A 19,333-nucleotide genomic window follows, 5' to 3' on the forward strand; every position below is an offset into this window, starting at 1 on the left:
AATCTACTGGGATAGTGAGAATTAAATGGTTTCCTCTCAATGGCATAATCAACTTTTAAAAATCCGCAAAGGGTATTTTATTTAAAAATTAAAAAATTGTCACACTAGTTTATAATAAATTAAAGTATCCATCAATTTAATACAATCAGGGGTTACAAGTCTGATAATAACTACTATTCTCTTATCTAGGTTGCTCATAAGGAAATAAGATGTAACCACAACGGCAAGTATTAATTTATACAAACTTATTGCCATAACCTACATAAACACACTGATTATCAAAAAAACTTTACTACAATGTAATTGTCCAGACAAATTCAAAAAATCAAAGATAAGTACAGTATAAATTAAAGACAACCAAGGTCTTCTATCAAAATTGAGTGCTTCAAATGGGAAACATGAGCACTAACACCCATAATCTCTCACAACCCACTCTACTTTTTTCAAATAATCCAGAGCCAGTTCCAAATATTAACAGATATGTTCAGGAACTAGGGCCAACATTTTTAAACAGGGTGCCTAAAGTAATGTTCAAAAGCGCTCAGCATCCAAGCTGATCTATTGAAATCACTTTTGAACTTCAGACCACTTTACACATCTAATTAAGGTGGCTAACCTTTAGGCATTGTTTTGAAATTCTTTGCCTAATTGAACAAAAATGTTTGTCAATTTAATGGCTAGTAAAACAAGAAAATATAAAAGGGCAACTAATCTTTGAAAAACATGTTCCCTGATATTCATACACTGTGTGACAACCTTGGGATTTAAGGTTAAAATCTTTTAAATTTTATTAAGTCTTTGGGGGAAGAGGCCCCTCAGGCTGTGAACTAAACCAAAAGCATCTATCTCAAAAAGAATATGGTACATATTGACCCCACACCCTACCAAAGTCTGAAAAAGCACTTCTTAGATTTAAGGCAAAAGAACCCCAAAGCCACATGTTCAATGTATAATTTTTACATGCTTTCAGCACATGGAAATACTCGTTCTACCATCCGAATTTAAACTGAAGATTAGGTCAGTTTTATTTACATAGTGTTCCAGTGTTGAAGTGCTTACAGGTCTAATCTCAAAATACTCACAACTTGTTTACATCAATGGAAGATTCAAGAAGGAGATGACACCCCTCTATACTGAACATTCTGATTTTAAAACATCTCACGTATCTGTGGCTCAGTGTAGGCTATGGCAAGAATTTTCAGTTTTGTAGACTGAACGACAATTTCATGCTCCATGATCTGCTATTTAAAATGCCTAATATGGCAATGCATGTACAGGGTGAATGTATTGGGCCTTACTGCAACAACTGTTCTGTAAAACTGTCAGAAGGAAGATACCAAGTTCCAAAAGTGTAAGGAACTAAAGCAAACATTAATATTGATTTTAATATCTTTGTATATTACTAAAATGTTTTAGATTCTGTGTAATTGTTCAAACTCTGGAGTTCACATACACTTCACATTTATATAATTTAAACACTGACAAGCAAGTATATGACATAAGAAGCCTGGTCAGTTCTGCTGTGCTCTTGAACAGCAGCCAATTAATATGAACTTTTTTTAGATCTTCATTAACTACTGCTTTTAATGAAAATTTCAAAGCACAAGCTGATGACATCAAATATGCATATAAACACATGAACACTGTCTGTAGTCACCCTGAAGCACAGGATAAGAGAAATCCAAACATCACCCTAAAAAGCATGCTTTCATAAAATATTAGAGATGTTATGTATCTGTTTCATCATCACTGCCTGCAAGGCTGCTGTCTGTTGATGGAGTGCCATCTTCATTAATGCCTTCACCATTATTCTCTCTCTTATGAGCTTCATCATTCACATCACCTTTAGATGTGCCATTATCTTTTGAAGGCTGATCTTCAGGCAGTTTCACACCACTAGCTGTAGAATTTGAAGCAGCTGCAATTTTCTGCTTTTCTGCATCAGACTCTCCTAAAAATGACCCCCACAGCTTGAGCCTTTCCTCTCTTTCTCTTGAGGTCTCCTCCACCTGTGTATAAATAAACCTTAATTAGGTTGGAGCAATTTTTTCACTTGGTATAAAAAAAAAAAATTAGTAGTTTACACTTAGTAAAACTATGCCACAGCTACTTTATTATAATCAACATTGACTGCATTAACACCATGAGGTTTCACTTGGGTCAGGGCCCATTGTGCTAGTTGTTAACGATCTGTTTGTACAGCAAGGAATAACTGAAGAGTTTACCTTCAGTGTACAATTAAGATAACTGGGGCCTTTGAAAATTGGATTTTTAATAGAACAAAAAATAGGCCTGGTAGGACCCCAACTAATTGGCATCTGTGGGTAAGCCAGGCTTAATATTTGTCCCTTTGAAAAGAACATTTAAATTCCTGATTTTACTTAAATTTTAAATTTTGTTTCCTCTATTTTTAAAATTAAATAGATTAACAGTTAAGAATTTTTAGAAATTACAATTTGATAAAAAAAACCACCCCAAAATTAAGGATTACCTGATAATCTGTTGTACCATCCCATGTTTCAGCACTTAGCTGACGACCACCAAACCACCTTCCATTGAGAGCTTGTATGCACAGATCAGCTTCCTCTGGCTCTTTAAATGAAACAGAGGCCACACCATCTGGGTGTCGCTGTAAGAAAAAGACAAAACCCTATCGTTTAAATCTCTAAAACGGGAATTAAATTTCGTTCCAAAGATCTTTACTCTGCCCTTGTAAGAGATCAGGTACAGTTTTGTATGCAGACATATGCACAAGCCCGTTCATGTGCATATACCTTTGAAATACATATCCTTCCATTCTTTTCAGATTTTGAAGCAGCATGATCTTTAGTACTTCACAATTAGGGTTTTCAGCTTTAGATTTTAAACAAAGCTACTTCAAATCTTTTTGTATACAGTCCAGTGTTTAAAAAAAAAAAAAGCTGAATTTAGCTACTTGCAATTTCGTGGGTGCATGCTTTTCAACTTCTAATGCATATGTCCCCAAATCTGTTTGAGAAGCTGAATATTGCATCTAGACATAGGGGGAGCTAGAATATGCAGATGTGCAGTTTTTAACTTCACCTTTGTTAAAATGGAAAAAAATTCTGAACTAAGTTCTAGCACTGAAAATTTGAAAAATGAAATTAAGATTGCATGAAAAACAAATTTCAGAGAACCAGAAATCTTATTCATAATTTAAGGAGCATGAACATCATGTATATTTGATTTGAAAAGGTTACAATAATTATGACCATTCAACATAATAGAAAATACCTACATCAAATAAGAGAACTTTCTTTACTTCTCCAAACTTTTCACATTCCGTCCGTAGGTCTTCCCTGATCTCATTCAGTACTAAAGGATCTTCCTGTATAGAAATACATAAATATATGGATTTGTTTAAAAAAAAACAACAACAACTGAAAATTCCCTTAAATGTGTGTAAACTGCAAACTGGAATTCACACTCTAAGGTCCTACAGTTTAAAGGAATAATAGTAGCCATGTATTATACAGGAAAACCACTAGTACTTTCCCTTATATAGTATGTTGCAAAATAATGACAATCGAAAATATTAAGAAATAAGCATGAAGCTTTGTTCCAAACAAATAGGAAACCAGTTTAAGTACTAACAGAAGTCTACCTCTAGGAATCAAATACTGCATTCTTTTCCAGACACCACCTCCCCAGAAAGCTTTATGAAATAGAGGAAGTTCAGAGAACAAAAGTGACCAGGGAGGAGCTGAAGGTTTAATGTGACCAGACATATTGATTTTTGAAATTATTTTGGTTTTAAAGAGCCAGTCTACAAGTCTCTGGTTTTATTGAAATTGGGATGACATCTCAATCCAAAGGATTTCTGACTGTCCTTTTCCATTCCCAGTGTACTACGGTATGTGCTTTAAAAATGTCAGGTCCTGCCTCTCAGTTACTGCTCAGCTGAGACTAAAATGTGTGGTGGAAGCATAAATCTACAGGCACTTAGAAGAAACCCTCTGAGGAATGAACAAGATTTAGTATTGTGAAATGGGATAATAGCTTGGAATAAAGGCAAATTTAGTATTAGTATCAGGGAAACTTCTTGATTGAAATAGGACACGATAAAAGCCTCATTGATTGGAACATCTAAAGCAACTTAAATTTCTAAAAATTTTCTAGAAAATAGTGAAATTATTCAAGAAACTACTCATCAGGCAGCCTCCTATTCTTAAGAGACCATGTCAAACTATCCCCAAATGCAGAGTACACATCCTATTGTGGCCACACTCCAGCAATATGAAGAATATGTATTACCTTCCTAATGTATAGTGCAATGTCTCTGCATATGCCCAAAACTATTAGAAAGACAAGGTGGGTGAGGTAATATTGGGTCAACTTCTGTTGGCAAAAGAGACGAGCTTTTGAGCTTACACAGACCTACAGCTACAGCCAAGCTTTTGAGCTTACACAGGGACCAATATAGCTACAACACAAGCGCAAACAAAACTACACCAGCCACTATGAACTAAACAGATCTAAACGGATCACATGGCAAACTCAGACCTAATTTGTGCACTTGCAGCATTCCTTTTCATATTATTTCTCAAATTCTGGACTGCTTTTTTCCAAATTAAATTGCACTTTCTAATTTTCTGTTCTTTCCTACACTCAGTGTTTTCTACTAGTATTTGCAACATCTCCTACTTTAGTATCATTTTTGAGTTTCATTAATATTGTTCACTCCCTCTTCCAAATCAAGATGTTTAATTAGATTACATTTGCCACCAATCCCTTTGACATTCCATTAGATCTTTCCATCAAGATGCACTGCTGTTTATCACTGTCTCGGTGTATGGTCTTTCAGGCCTTGTCTTCACAGCTAAGAAGGTGAGATTTTTACCACAAGTAACTTGCAAATGTTAGTTCTCAGTGATGACCATGCACTTTAGTTTTACTGCAAGGTAAACTAGGGGAGGTCAACATGAAGCAATGGTGGAGTACTGACCTTACCTAGTTTACCACAAATGTTAGTTACTGAGAGGCTAAAAAAGCACCACCTAACAGTGAAGACAGGGCCTCAGCCAGTTCTGAACCCACATGATGGTTTTTCAACCAAGCCATTTTGATTTAAGAGTATAAGAATCTACCAAAGTTTACTAAAATGCAAACATTAAATCTCCCTATTTCCCTTATCCACTGAATCAAGTAAAATTATGTTTTAGAACTTAATATCCTCAGTATTTTAAGGGATTCATGCTAGCTGCCAAATCAACATTATTGGTGTGTGTTCTTTTGGGCAACTTTTTTTTTGCAGGTGTAATTTTCTCTATTTTACTGGGGAAAAGGGAAAACCCACTTTCCTTCTGCCTCCCATTCAATTGCCAATGGCAACCAAAAAAACTGCATGCTGTTAAGATTACACCAGCTGAGAGTTAAGACTGCTTCCAGTCCAATGCCACAGTTTAGTTTTAATTATTTTTTATCTCAAACTACTAGAGGAAATGTAATACCACTACAGTATTTATGGAATGGGCTCTCCATGGTACACAGGGATAGTTTTGGAATTTGGCATGTAAACAAATTTAATTTTGAATACTAAACTAAAATTAGTCTAGTTCTGTGAGATTTTTAAAATACAGGTCTCAAATACACGGTCCTAAATACATCCTCATTAAAGGGATATAAAGTACTGTAGTAGTGGACAAAATGTATTTTGAAAGCTGGAGCACATACCTCTAGCTTTTCAGAATTCACTGAAAAAATAGCCAAATTTTTTATTTGGCATTTCAGGAGACAATTTCTGAATTAAAATATTCTCACCTTTCTCCAATGTTCCTACAGCATTTGTTTTAGAGAGCAATTACTACTATTAGACTAATCCTGCCTAAGCCTGAAGGTTGAGAGAATTTATCAGAGGGTATAAATTTGTGTGTTTTCATACCACAAATTCACAGATAGCATAGCTTGTGGAAAAGAAATAAAGTGAAGAAAATGGACAAAAGTTATTTCTCATGAATGTGGGCTTGAACTAAGGCCTTTTCTACATGCTAGTTTGGTCAGCAAAAGGCAGCTTTTGTCAAGAAAACAGTGGAGGGGTACATGCTACAATGCTCCTCCTGCTGACAAAACTCTCCTGCTTTGCCAACAAAATAAAACCACCTCAAGAAGAGGTGCAGGGCTTTTTGCAGCAAAGTCAGATTGACAAAACATCAGTGCAGACACGGCGTTCATTATGTTGCCTCTAGGATGTATCCCACCGTTCCCACTGTGACTGCCCTGCTCGCTGTTTTGAACTCTGGTGCCCTGCATCCAGCTGCACAGGCATGTGCCCTTCCCCTTTCAAAATTCCAGGAAGTTCTGAAACTGCTCAGTGTGGAGAGCTCACACAGCTACTGCTCAGCTAAGCAGGCCAGCTCCTGGCAGCAAACACACTGTCTGGACTACAGGGGAGGGAATGGATCTCCTCGGTCTGTGGGGAGAGGAGACTGTGGGAGTACTCTGAGGGAATCACAGAATCAAAACATTCATGTGGAATCCTGCTCACCCCAGCACTAGGACCACAGCAGCAGGCAGGCAGGGCAAGCTGCTGCTTGGGGCGGGACACACTGCTGTGCAGAGCCAGGGAGGGAGGCAGGGGCTGATGTCGGGGTGTCCCATGTCCCCTGCTGGTGTACAGGTCTTCAATGAGCTGGGGTGAGGGGAACACCAGCTGATTGTACACCAGCTTCTGCCTCAGGACTGGTTGCTTCCATCTGCTGTCTGAACTTAAAGAAATGGTGCAGACACACTCATGTCTCCCCCTTCCCCTCTGCCCCCCAGTTCACGAGCTGAAAAGCAGCTGGCAATCTAGTAGGATGCCGATTGAGAAACCATCATGTAACGCTGTGCCTGCCCCATGAGGCATTGCAAACCCTCCCCAAAGTACCCAGCGGCCAGTTGCACAGTGGGATAGTTACCCACACTGCACTGCTGTGTGTCAATGCAAGAGCTGCAAGTGTGGATGCACTCCACCGACACAGGGAGCATAGTGTGGACATACTATGGCGGTGGCGGTATCTCAGTGTAACTTGAGTCGACAAAACTCTAGCGTAGACAAGGCCTAAGTTATTTGTGGTCATTCAGGGTTTGATCCTGCAAGATGCTGGGCATTCTGGCCCAGTCCATCTAAGAACTTAATGACACACTCAACTTTAAGCATATGAGTAGGATCATTGACTCTAATGGACCACTCATGCTTAAATTTAAGCATGTGCTTAAGTGTTTTGATGGATCAGGTCACAATGCACCACATGTTGCAGGACTGAACTTTTAGCAATGTCAGCAACTCACTGTCCAGATTTTTTTTTTTTTAATACAAAGAATGGACCTGAAATTATTTTGAAATATATTTGTCCCAGTTTATAGAGCAAGAGCACTTTAGTGAAACTTTGCAACTCATATAAATGTATATTTGAGATGAGACTGCCACATAGCTTAGCGATACAAAATGACTTAAGATAGTTAAGACCCAGGCAGACTGGGAAGAGCTACAAAAGGATCTCTCAAAACTGGGTGACTGAGCAACAAAATGGCAGATGAAATTGCATTTATCAACATTAAAAGTAATGCACATTGGAAAGCATAATCCCAACTATACATATAAAATGATGGGGTCTAAATTAGTTGTTACCACTCAAGAAAGTGATCTTGCAGTCATTGTGGATAGTTCTCTGAAAACATCCACTCAATGTGCACCGGCAGTCAAAAAAGTGAAAAGAATGCTGGGAATAATTAAGAAAGGGATAGATAATAGGACAGTAAATATCATATTGCCTCTATATAAATCCATGGTACGCCCACACCTTGAAGACTGGGACTTTTCAGCTTGGAAAAGTGTCGGCTAAGGGGAGAATGATTGAGGACTATAAAATCATGACTGTTGTAGAGAATGTAGATATGGAAGTGTTGTTTACTACTTCTCATAACACAAGAACTAGGGGTCACCAAATGAAATTAATAGGCAGCAGGTTTAAAAAAACAAACAGCAAGTATTTCTTCACACAACACACAGTCAACCTGTGGAACTCCTTGCCAGAGGATATTGTGAAGGCCAAGACCATAACAGGGTTTAAAAAAAGAACTAGATAAATTCATGGAGGATCGTCCAATCGATGGCTATTAGCCAAAATGGGCAGGAATGGTGTCCCTAGCCTCTGTTTGCCAGAAGCTGGGACTGAGTAACAGGGGATGGATCACTTGATGATTACCTATTCTGTTCATTCCCTCTGGGGCACCTGGGACTGGCCACTGTCGGAAGACTGGATACTGGGCTAGATGGATCTGTGATCTGACACAGTAGGGCCATTCTTATGTATGTTCTTATGAACCCCATATAATCAATTAAAACACAATCAACTTCAGCTATGTCTGCAGGTTGAGGTAATAGCTTTGAGCATGCCCATACATACTTCATGTTTTTAAACAGAATGCTACATTTATAAATTCAGTTTAATTAGAAGATTTAAATTATGATCTCTAGAGAGCTGAGTTGGAAATTCTATGAAAAGTGACACGGTCAACTGAAACGTGGCTTTTTTGGGAATGTGGCTGTGTACTTTAAAATCGAGTTCTGATTTTTCTCCATCCCCTACATTTGCCTTTTCCTAGCACCTGACATTCACTATTCTTTCCTCTACCTTCTCCATGAGATGCAGATTTTTGAGAATTCACAACTGCATAGAATAGGTTAGAGATGAAATTCAAATTTTTAATGTTTAAACTTCAACATTTTAAGATTAAACAATTTTTGCTATTTCGCAGAAAAATACAATTTGCACTTCTTCAACGAAGGAGTCCCAACAAATGGAGAACTACAGACCTGGGATTACTTAAACATGACAGGTTGTCATGGTATTCACAATGAAGTGTAATGATACTAGGTTAAGCTGACAGTGAGAAACAGGTTGTACTCTACTGACTCCTTGCTGACTTTTTCAAATCTTTTGTCCAAGATATGTATCAGAATTTTAAAGCTTGCAAGTCTTCATTGTTAGTTTTAATAAACCCCCAGCACAGGGGCCACCACTATAGAATACAGCAGCTGGGCCACTGTGAAGTGCAAAGAAGTAGGTGGTGATTAACAGTGAATTTCCTCCCTTTTGTAGGTTTAATTTTGACTTATTTTACACAAATCATAAAGTAAACAAAATGACAACAGGCAAAAACAATTAACTAAACTGTTTTTGAGTAATATAATTTGCTCTGAAAATGTACATTGACACTGACCTCCTTTGTAAAGTGCTTTAAGATTTATTGATAAAAAGCACTGTAAGAGCCAGATATTATTCCAGTTACAATAAACATCATGATTCCATTATAATGAGCTAATCAAAAATCCCTTAACTGTTGGGGAGGAGGAATAAACTACGAAAGCTCAGCTAGTGTGTCAGTGCTTAGTGAAAATAAGCATAGTCATCCATATTCTCCACTGTCATTAAAAAAAATAAGTTCCATAGGAATAGTATTTTCAGGTAGTCTCAGCTGAAGTATGAAAAGTCAGATAAAGCTGAAGCACCATTTCAATCCTGGCAACTGTATGATTCTGTTCTCCCCTCCCACTGCATTCCAATATGGCTGCTTCCTAAATTTCCCCCTAGCTGCCTGGGTGCAGAACACAGAACAGTCTCTGTTCTCATTTGCTGGTGCCACAACAACCTCCAGCAACCAGGGGCAACAATTGCAGGGCAAGAGCAGCCCTGGGATGGAGCATGCTCAGCGCAAATGGTAGCTTCAGAGTATTTGCTACCAAAATAACAAGTTTCTATTGAGCATGTGCAAAGTATAATTTTTCAGATTTTAACTGGGCCATATTTGGGTCAATTTCCATAGGAATGGCAAATGGCATCTATGACAGCAGTGTGACACACACACACAGCCAAATTTTAAGCCCCTGCTCCAAACCATGGAGGCATTAGAGCTTCTCAAGGAAGTAGTTAAGATTTTTTTTTTTAAAAACATGGGCAAGGCAATATTTTTCCCTAGCTTTGTTCTTGGAAGTAGATGAACCATGTTAGCTGAAGATTTTTGCCTGAACAGTTAATATTTGTCAATGTTATAAGCAACTGAAAACAGGGTCTTATAATGGTAAATGATGGGCAATGTTGACTATTGCCAGCACTACCAGCTTCACCTAGTATTTAGTTCTTCCTACCTCAAAATCCTTTGGGTGGAACATGTTCCTGATGATAACAACACGCTCATGTCGCTTTCGAGCTGTGGCATCTTTCTTCTCAGGCCTCCAATCCAATTGTCTAATGAAATGAAGCAATAGTAAGAAGACATTGTTGCACCTTTCTTCAGTTTCTACAAGTATTTGTTGAAAAAAATCATTAATTTGACATACAGATTTCAGTAGTGATAGCTATTTTGGTTCTAAAGAATTATTTAAATCTTCTACAAAATGGAATGGAAAGGTGATCAGTAAGTTAATCACTGTTCCTCTTACAAAGCAGCTTCGAATACCATAAACATGCACAAGAATGTCATGTAGACAAGCCAAATTTAACGTCAGTGGTCAGTGTAGTCTACTGAACATCCAGCTTTAAAGTACAACAAACATCTAAAGATTCCCAAAAAGGTCTTTGAAAATTGTTCTGACATGATTTTATTTGTATTCTCTTATAAGCTCACACGGTCTTACAGTAAACGTTTACTGCTTGCATTTCAAGGTCTTCATGTTCTTTATAGTACATTATCTCATAAAAATATAGTGCCATAATGCACACCCTTTGCCACACCCTGAATTTTGTTGCTAATTTATCTGTTCTGTGAATTCTCATTTTGACTATGGTTGGGGCTTGTAGGAATTGTACCTACTGTACTATTCTTTAGCTGAAACTGGGCTTGATTCCATTAAGATTTATGATCTCAATCTTAGAGAAAAGTCTGATTTAGTAAAATTGCTTATTCCTGCTGCTTCTGGTGAAGCATTCTTGGATTTCTATGAAGGTTACGCTGCAAGTTGATTAAGGAACACAAGCTATTTAAAAGTCAGCGTATGAAAGTATTAATTTTTTTTTTAAAGTAATATCTAAGATCAGAGGTGAAAATACATTGTTTTCTTTGTGCACTTGACAGAACCTCCTTCATAGTTTCACTATTTCCCATGCCTAGTCAGTTTCTCCTAGGGACAGAGAAACATTGTAAAAATAATAAATGGGCATGGAAGCCCAGAGGCAGGTATAATAATTGAAATCTAGTCAACTTTTAAAAAACAATGTTAAGTAGTTTCAAGTTAAACTCTTCCTTTTAATTATAATAAAATTAGCATCACTATTTATTCCTTGAAGAAAAACAGCAGTCCAGGGAATTTTAAAATGCTTTGCATTGGAATGTGCAGTATTTCAAAATCAAATTTTATATGGAATTTTCTTTCTTCCAACAGTAAGAATTTGCTTGATTCTTTAAGATCACATGTAACTCACCTCTACATAAGAAAAATTTTAAATAAAAACATTTGAATGCTAAAGGCAGATGTCTGTGTATAAATAGGCAAAAATAGAAAGCAGTGTACTTGTTCATATACTAATTGGAACCTCATGCTAACTGCTCTAGAATTTTTGAAAGTGTAATGCAATTATTAAATTTAACTAACTGTAACATGCAGGAAGCTAAACAGTGTTGTCTCCTTATAGGAGCAATGTTAATCACAAGAGATAAAAGTGACTCTACAGGGTTCTGCAGATTCACTAACGTAGGAAGAGAAACTTCCATCACATTTAAAAAAACCCAAGAAACATACCAACAATTCCTGCCTCTCAGCTGTAACACTCCATTCAGAAGAAAGTAATGGAAGTCTTTGGATCTCTATGGACTCCAACCAAACATGACAATCCAAGGGACTTTCAAGATGCCAGCATTTAACTCATATTCCTCACCCCACCCCAATGAAGTAACTCTAAACCTAATCTTTGATCTTTAATTATTGGTATAACATTGAATAAATGAATATAAAAAACTGTTTTAGCTAAGACATTTAGAAAAAACATTTTACTGAAAAAAGTTACAAACTTTTGTTGTTGAGACAGCCTCTTCTTGTAGTCTTTGCATTTCTTCTTCTTTTTGCTTGCATCATACTCCCCCTTTAGTTGAAACTTTGCTACTTCAACATGCAATTTGTAGCCTCTAATCTCATCCTCATCCAGAAGTCTTAATGCAAGCTCAACTGATTCTCGCTATTTGAAGATAAATCAAATTATAGTAAGCCTTAAAACAAGCATAATCAATGAGAAGGTTTTGATTAAAAAAATTAAAAATGAGTTCCTCTACGCCCAAACAAAGCTTGAACCTGTTTACAAAAATTAATGTTAAAAAGGGGCTACTTTTAGTGTTGCTCGACTCTGGCCCAAAAACACATTTCACCAGTGTACTTAACAGACTCACTCACCCACCCCCAACTGAACTTCACCAAGTCACCACTTCTCTTCATTCCAATCATTTCTAAAAAATGAACTATGACCATTCTAGTAAGCTACTATAATTATAGGGAAGAATTAAAAAAGATTAAGATAAAATTTTCAAAAGGACTTAAGTCCCACTTTCAAAAGTGACAGACTCAGGAGCTTAAGCCTTCTTGAAAGTCAATTGGAAAGATCCTCATTAGTTAAATACCTCAGTCAGTATTTTGCAGCCTGCATTCTGAAAATACAAATAGTTAACAGAATTCAGAAAAACTATCATGACAATACTATGGCCATAATGTTGTGATGCAGCTTTTCTGAATTCTGCCCCTGTATTAATTATTTAATATTTGTAGTGCATAGGGTCCCACTGTGGAAGACACTGTACAAACGTAACAAAAGATGGTCTCTAACCCAAAGAGCTCCCAGAAGCTTGCAATTAAGTAAAATGAGTGAAAACAGGTGCATACAATGGACTGTGGGAGCACAAGGTAAAGACTGTGAACACCACTATAATCAGTGGTCATCTTAAGGCATCAGAATGCCCATTCAGAGCGCCCTATCAGCAACATCTAATAAAAACTAACAGTGGTTGGTAAGTGTCAGGAAAAGTTGCATGCAGTGTTGTAGCCATGCTGGTCCCAGGATATTAGAGAGACAAGGTGAGTGAGGTAATATCTTTTATTGGACCAACTTCTGTTGGTGAAAGACGACAAGCTTTTGAGCTACAGAGAGCTCTCCTCGTCGGAGAAAAGTTGCAGCCTTTCATATTTGATAATAAAGAACTACTTTGTCATGAAGCAGAGCCAACAAAAAAAAAAAGTAATATTACACTGAGTACACCACTGACCTTGAGATAACAACAGAGGCCATCTCCTTTAAGATTTCCTTGCTTGTCTTTATAAAGTTTAATTTTATGTTCTTCTGTCTGAGGATCTCGCATAATGATACCACACTTTGACATAACCTGTATAAACTCATCCTTTGTAATGTCTGGAGGCAAACCTGCAAAGTAAATTCAACCATATAAATCTAGAATGTATTTATATAGTGAATTCCAAATCCAGTTTTTCAGCACCACTAAGCCCATTTTAAAAAGGAAACAAGAATGAATCAGTTCTTAAATGAAAAATGTGTCAGTGCAATGTTATGGGTGAGATTTTACATGCACAAAAATAAATTTTTGTGCACTAATTTAGTTTTGAGCATGTTTTATTTCTCGTTAATTGAATGTTTGGTAATCTTTCTGCTTTTTAAGCAAGTGAATTGTGGAAATGTGATGGTTTCTATGGTAACCATTAACTTCTTAGTTTTCTGATCTGTAGATGTAAAGTCTGTGTTGCATTAAGTGTTTTTGGACTTAAGTTTCCTTCATATCCCAAAACAATGACATAGCAAACACATTAACCTATGTGCAAATAAATATATTAACCAATGCACAGTTTTTCATGGTGCACATGTTTAGGTATCTTCCCTTTAACTGGGATAAAAAGTTAAGACACTGCAGAGCCAGTACAATTATCATTCTTATCATTTTTTCTTAATTTAGTACAACATGCCTTCATTTAAGACTTTGCACATACTGAAGTTTAAAATTTTTAAACAAATGAGTTATTTGAGCAGAAGAAAAACAGCATTTGAAATATTTTTAAATTATGAAGAATTCCTGAGTTAGCCAAGCCTAGAGAAAGGAGAGTTCTTAAGATATGCTGCTTCAGGTGCATGTTTTTCTTGTGCTCATGTAACTCAAAAAACAGCCAGTTGTATTACCTTTTCAAACAAATTCATCTTTGGGCTAAGAACAAGCATGAGAAGGTGCAAAAGATTTAACATTCGTAAAGCTACATTATACTGCTGTAAAACTGTCTTCCCTTCCCCTATTTATTCTGTCTTTTGCCTCCATTTACTATATCTTGACCTAGTCTAGACAGGGGGGTTCCCAACCTTTTTCTTTCTGAAGTCACCCCTCCCCCCCCCCCCCACATGCTATAAAAACTCCACAGCCCAGCTGTGCCACAATAACTTTTTCTGTATATAAAAGCCAGGGCCAGTGTTAGGGGTCAGCAAGCAGGGCAATTGCCTGGGGCCCCTTGCCACAGGAGCCCTTGCGAAGCCACATTGCTCAGGCTTTGGCTTCAGCCCCAGGTGGCAGGGCCAGGGCCCCAGGCTTTAGCCCCATGCAGTGGGACTTTGGCTTTCTGCTGAGGACCCCAGTGAGTCTAATGCTAACCCTAACTGGCAGGCCCCCTGGTCTAGACCAATGATTCATGAGTTGTGTCAATGTACCACTGCAATCTATAGAGCACTTGCTGGTGGCTCTTGGAGTACTGGCTGGCCACACTGGGCTCTCTCCCCGTGTTTCAGCCAACTAAATTGTATTTAAACAGGTAAATTTATTCAACACTTTCCTAGTATTACTTTTCCATCTCAGCAACTGCTGTAGTTGTCACAGGGATGTTATACGATCACAAATGTGAGCGTAAGTAGGCTGTGCAATTATGAAGGTGTGAAGAGGGAGCCAATCAATGAGACAATGTCCTAAAATGTGATCCACACTATTAAGTGCTCTGGAGCAGATTATTTATATAAATTGCCTAACACACCTTTGGCGCTATATTAAAAAAAAAAAAGTGATGACTTACCCGTCACATACACATTTGTGTTTTTGTCTTCTTCAACATGAAACCATCCTAAAAACAGAATCATAATTGTATAAGTTGTGCTAAACCCCTAGAAATAGAACAGGATTTTAACATTAAGCTCTCATTTATCAGTTTCACTAACTAAATTTCCAAGAAGCTTCCACTTCACCCTAGGGAACTCAGAACACTATTAGTAGCTTGATTATATTTCACATTAGAAATATAGGTTTTTATAACCTAATAAGTGCTATGCAATTTCAGAAGTGTTTCAAGAATTTTCAGAACAGATGCCTGAGCATCTCTACTGTGCATAATACTAATGCACAATTACATTTGCTCATTTTTTCTTAAATATTGTATATTTTCCAGCTTATGCAAAATGAAGACCCTTACCTGCGTCGAGTTTTCTTTTTTCTCCTTTTTGTTTAGAATCTGTTTGTTGGGGTGCTTTTTTATTTGCCGACTGCTGTGCTCCTGCTGTCCCAGAATCCACAGCTGGCTTACTTTCAGTCTTTGAAGCAGAGGAACTGTCTAAACTATCTGTAGGGAAGCCATAGTTAGCATGATATGTTGCCAGGAAGTCTTCAGTCACCTAGAAAAGGAATGTTAAATATTAATCTATAATAGAGTTCAAAGATAAACCCCAGTAAATTACAAGTTTACTGGTGGTGAATTTCTGAAGATAACTACTAAAACAGTAATCCAGATGTCTTCACTTACAGAGGAAAATATAAACGCTCAAATGGACACTGCAGTTGAAAACTTAGAAATGTCAGGTATTAGTAAAGCCATACTGAGAAGTCGGCACACACTACTCAGGAACTTTTTTCTATATTGCAGACAAACACACACATTCATTAGTGCCCCCCTTTCCAAGGTAAAACTTAATACTTTCGCTTACTGAGTTACATTTGTCTGAGGCAGAAAGAAACCCAAAATGGAATACTAAGAACAGAACTCAATTGCTCTCGACCATGAGCAAGGAGAAGAAGTGACATTGACAGGCAGCCAAAAACCAAAACACTGATTATTAAATTGACTGCAACTTGTGGGCCTGTCTTCTTGAAAAAAGGTTTGCAGAGAAGATTGACTGGTGTTAATATAGTGTAAATCTTAGTATAGGCAATACACACTAATACATGATTAAGTCAAAGATCATATATTTTTGGCTCAGAGTATTACCTGAACATGTTAGCTATTTCCCTCCCAACCAAACCTCCCTGTGGAGAATGAGTGTATGAGCAGTGTCTAAATTGGTCTCTCACCCCAAAAATATACTATATTAGATTAGATGCAAAAATTACAACACCTTATTTGTTGTTAGATACGTTTTACTACTAAGGTTTTTACAAACTATTTGCAGTACTGTATAGTTGTAACAGGACAAGAAAATATACTAGTTAAGTTTAGTTTGACATTTTAGTATCACAAAATGGTTACAACCGCTTATTGTTTAAACCAACTTTTCCACTGTCAATATGGTCAAGTTTTCAGACAACCTTTTCAAAGATGAGAACTCAGCGTTGTAAGAAAAGGTTAGGTTTTCCTGAACTAACTCATATACTAAGAGTTTAATCTGTGTTCAAAAATTCCAGAGTGAGAGAGTAGGGATTCTGAATAACTCCATGCTTGCATGATAACTGGTAACTAATTAAATCACTACAGCCTCCTTGAACTTTTATATAGATTATTTGGGTCTCAACATAAATGTTTCATACCTTAACAAGTACATACCCATGGCAAAGAAAGAGATGCAGAATTGTCAATGACAGTCATTTCTCTCCTACACAAAATTAAACTTAATACAAAGCTTTTGGAGTTTAGTGATTTGCCAAATTATTGCAGAACCATATAACACTAAATTCCAGTGTTTATAAATCGCTAGTATATCACGATGTAAGTGTAAGAGTTTGGTTACGCAATAGAAAGTCTGTCCATCTCAAAAGGCCCAGGCCTAATTTAGGAGGGATGCACTGACCTTTGAAGAATCTTACATTATGAACGAGTCCAGTGGCACCTTAAAGACTAACAGATTTAATTGGGCATAAGATTTCATGGGTAAAAATCCCACTTCTACCCCCTTACACTATGTAATCTGCACTATATTTGGCTCCAGCCAATCCAAACAGCTCATTACTTTCATGGGAGCTGAATTTTATTTTAAAGGGTTTTTAAAAATTGTTTTGAATTTTTTTCAGTGAATAGTTAATAGTTTTGTTTATCAAATAACTTAATAAATCAGTGAATCAATACATCTAACTAGTTGTCCTGCAGCAGCATTATTTTTAGATTTGAGTGGGAAGAAAAATGTTCCAACAAAATGAATTTAAAATTACTTCAGACTACATTTCCAACTTTGTTTTATTTCTTGAAACTAGACTGGTTGCTAGTGCAAAACAATTTTTGTTAAAGGGGTTATTAATAAAAAGCCCTCAATGGAATATTAATATATTGGTATTCCATTTACCCAAGGCCAGCTGAGACCTATTATTCCAAACCAGGAAGATAAAGGGAAAACAACTGTTGCTGGGACTGATCTTCTGGAATATTAAGCAGACAACTTTATTATAATACCAGCCATGAACATAATATCAGCTACTGTACTTTTTAAAAATGAATTTTTATAACTGTGAACGGTTTTTAATGCTTTGACTGGAACCTAAGCCCTCTCCTCCCCACACAGGCAAGTGTAAACTCTCACAATTGCTGACCAATGGCCCTCAATCCTGTTCTGTAAAAAGAAAATTATGCTCTAATAAATTTGTTAGTCTCTAAGGTGCCACAAGTACTCCTTTTCTTTTTACGGATACAGACTAAGACGGGTGCTACTCTGAATCCTGTTCTGGTGGAACAAACTTTAAGAGATCATTATCATTTCAATGCACATTTAATCATCAAGTTCACTTAAGGGGAAGCACAAACCATGAGCAAAAGAATACTGGAAGAAATACTTATGGCTTAAGAAATCAAAAAACTTAAAATGATTAGGTATGATCCACACACACACAAAATGGGAAAGCATACAGACTCCCGACATGGACCTACAGTTACATCACGGCTAAGGAGAAAGCCCCATATGCAGTGCTCTATAAAAGGGTGTGAAGTGGCTTGCAAATTACAGACCCACCATACAATTCCCTTTCCCTAATGTCTGCATCGTAGCTCACGAAAGCTCATGCTCAAATAAATTGGTTAGTCTCTAAGGTGCCACAAGTCCTCCTTTTCTTTTTGCAAAGACAGACTAACACGGCTGTTACTCTGAAACCAGTACAGCAGCAGAAATTCTGATGGAGTGTGAATTGAGCCAGTCACCTGAGCTACTCTCATAACTGGGTTGCCCAGGGATTAACTCCTCCTGCATTTAATTAGCTCTTAATGCTATCTTCCTACCCCTCTTTGGGAAGACTTATCCCACAGTATGTAACAAAAATGTATTCCTCCAGGAATTTCTGAAACACTGCTGCAGATGCCAAGACAAAAATCTTCTGCAAAGGCAGACTTGAAGGAAGCCCTGAGAACTATCAGAGCCTTCTCCCCGCCCCCCCCCCTTTTAGTTACCACCCAGATACCAAAGCTCCCTGCGTGTTATACAAGAAAGTACCGCGGGAAAGAGAAAGCCGGGACACAGTAATGCGGGGACACCTAGAGGCGAGGGAAGACCGTAAATTACACATGAGTTTGCAATAAGATGCAGCAGCTACAGAGAGCCAAGGCTTTCTTGTGCTGCAAAGGCATCGGCCCCCTCCGCCGTGACACGCCAGCCTCTCTGGGGCTCTGGCGCGCCTGCCGCCGGACTCGGTGTCGCGCTCGGCCCTGAGCCCCGCACCAGCCAACGGGAAAGGCTCCACCACACCGAGGGGAACCTGAAGCGGCCGCGGCCCTCACGCCCCCTGCCCGGGCGCCCCGCCCCCGGGGAGGCCCTGGGCAGTGCGAGCCGCCGCCGCCGCAGCCGCCCCCTGGCCCGCCTCACCTTAGGGAACCAGGCCTTCTTGTCTCGGTCCCACTCGTAAGCCGTCCCATCCGCCGGGTCCACGTAGGTGAAGGGGTCGGGCTCGCCCTCGCCGCTGCGGCGGGCCTCGTACAGCTGCTGGAGCCGCAGCTGCTGGTAGAACTCCTCGTTCCCGTCCGAGCCGCCGCTCATCGTACACGCCGGGCGCGGCGCCGCCTCCGCGGGCCCGGGGAACGCGCCTCCCGCCCGCAGCTCCGCCGCCTCGCGAGCAACGCGCCCCTGCCTCCCCTCAGGGAGGCAGCCGCTACCCCCCGAGTCCTGTTTATTTGCCGCCCGGCCCGGGT

General features: G+C 38.4%; 1 protein-coding gene across 1 annotated transcript; it reads right to left on the reverse strand.

The window, feature by feature from the left end:
• Positions 1-119: 119 nt before the first annotated feature.
• HTATSF1 (HIV-1 Tat specific factor 1) lies at positions 120-19,332 on the reverse strand. Its single transcript, XM_077826687.1, has 9 exons — positions 19,011-19,332; positions 15,434-15,632; positions 15,041-15,088; positions 13,249-13,403; positions 12,010-12,173; positions 10,151-10,250; positions 3,260-3,349; positions 2,492-2,629; positions 120-2,009 (listed from the first exon to the last, which is right to left on the reverse strand). The coding sequence occupies exons 1-9, from the start codon at positions 19,179-19,181 to the stop codon at positions 1,728-1,730; spliced, it is 1,347 nt and encodes a 448-aa protein (XP_077682813.1). The 5' UTR covers positions 19,182-19,332; the 3' UTR covers positions 120-1,727.
• Between the last annotated feature and the right edge of the window lies 1 nt (position 19,333).

Source organism: Eretmochelys imbricata, chromosome 9, assembly GCF_965152235.1.
Source record: "Eretmochelys imbricata isolate rEreImb1 chromosome 9, rEreImb1.hap1, whole genome shotgun sequence".
NCBI classification, from domain to species: domain Eukaryota; kingdom Metazoa; phylum Chordata; order Testudines; family Cheloniidae; genus Eretmochelys; species Eretmochelys imbricata.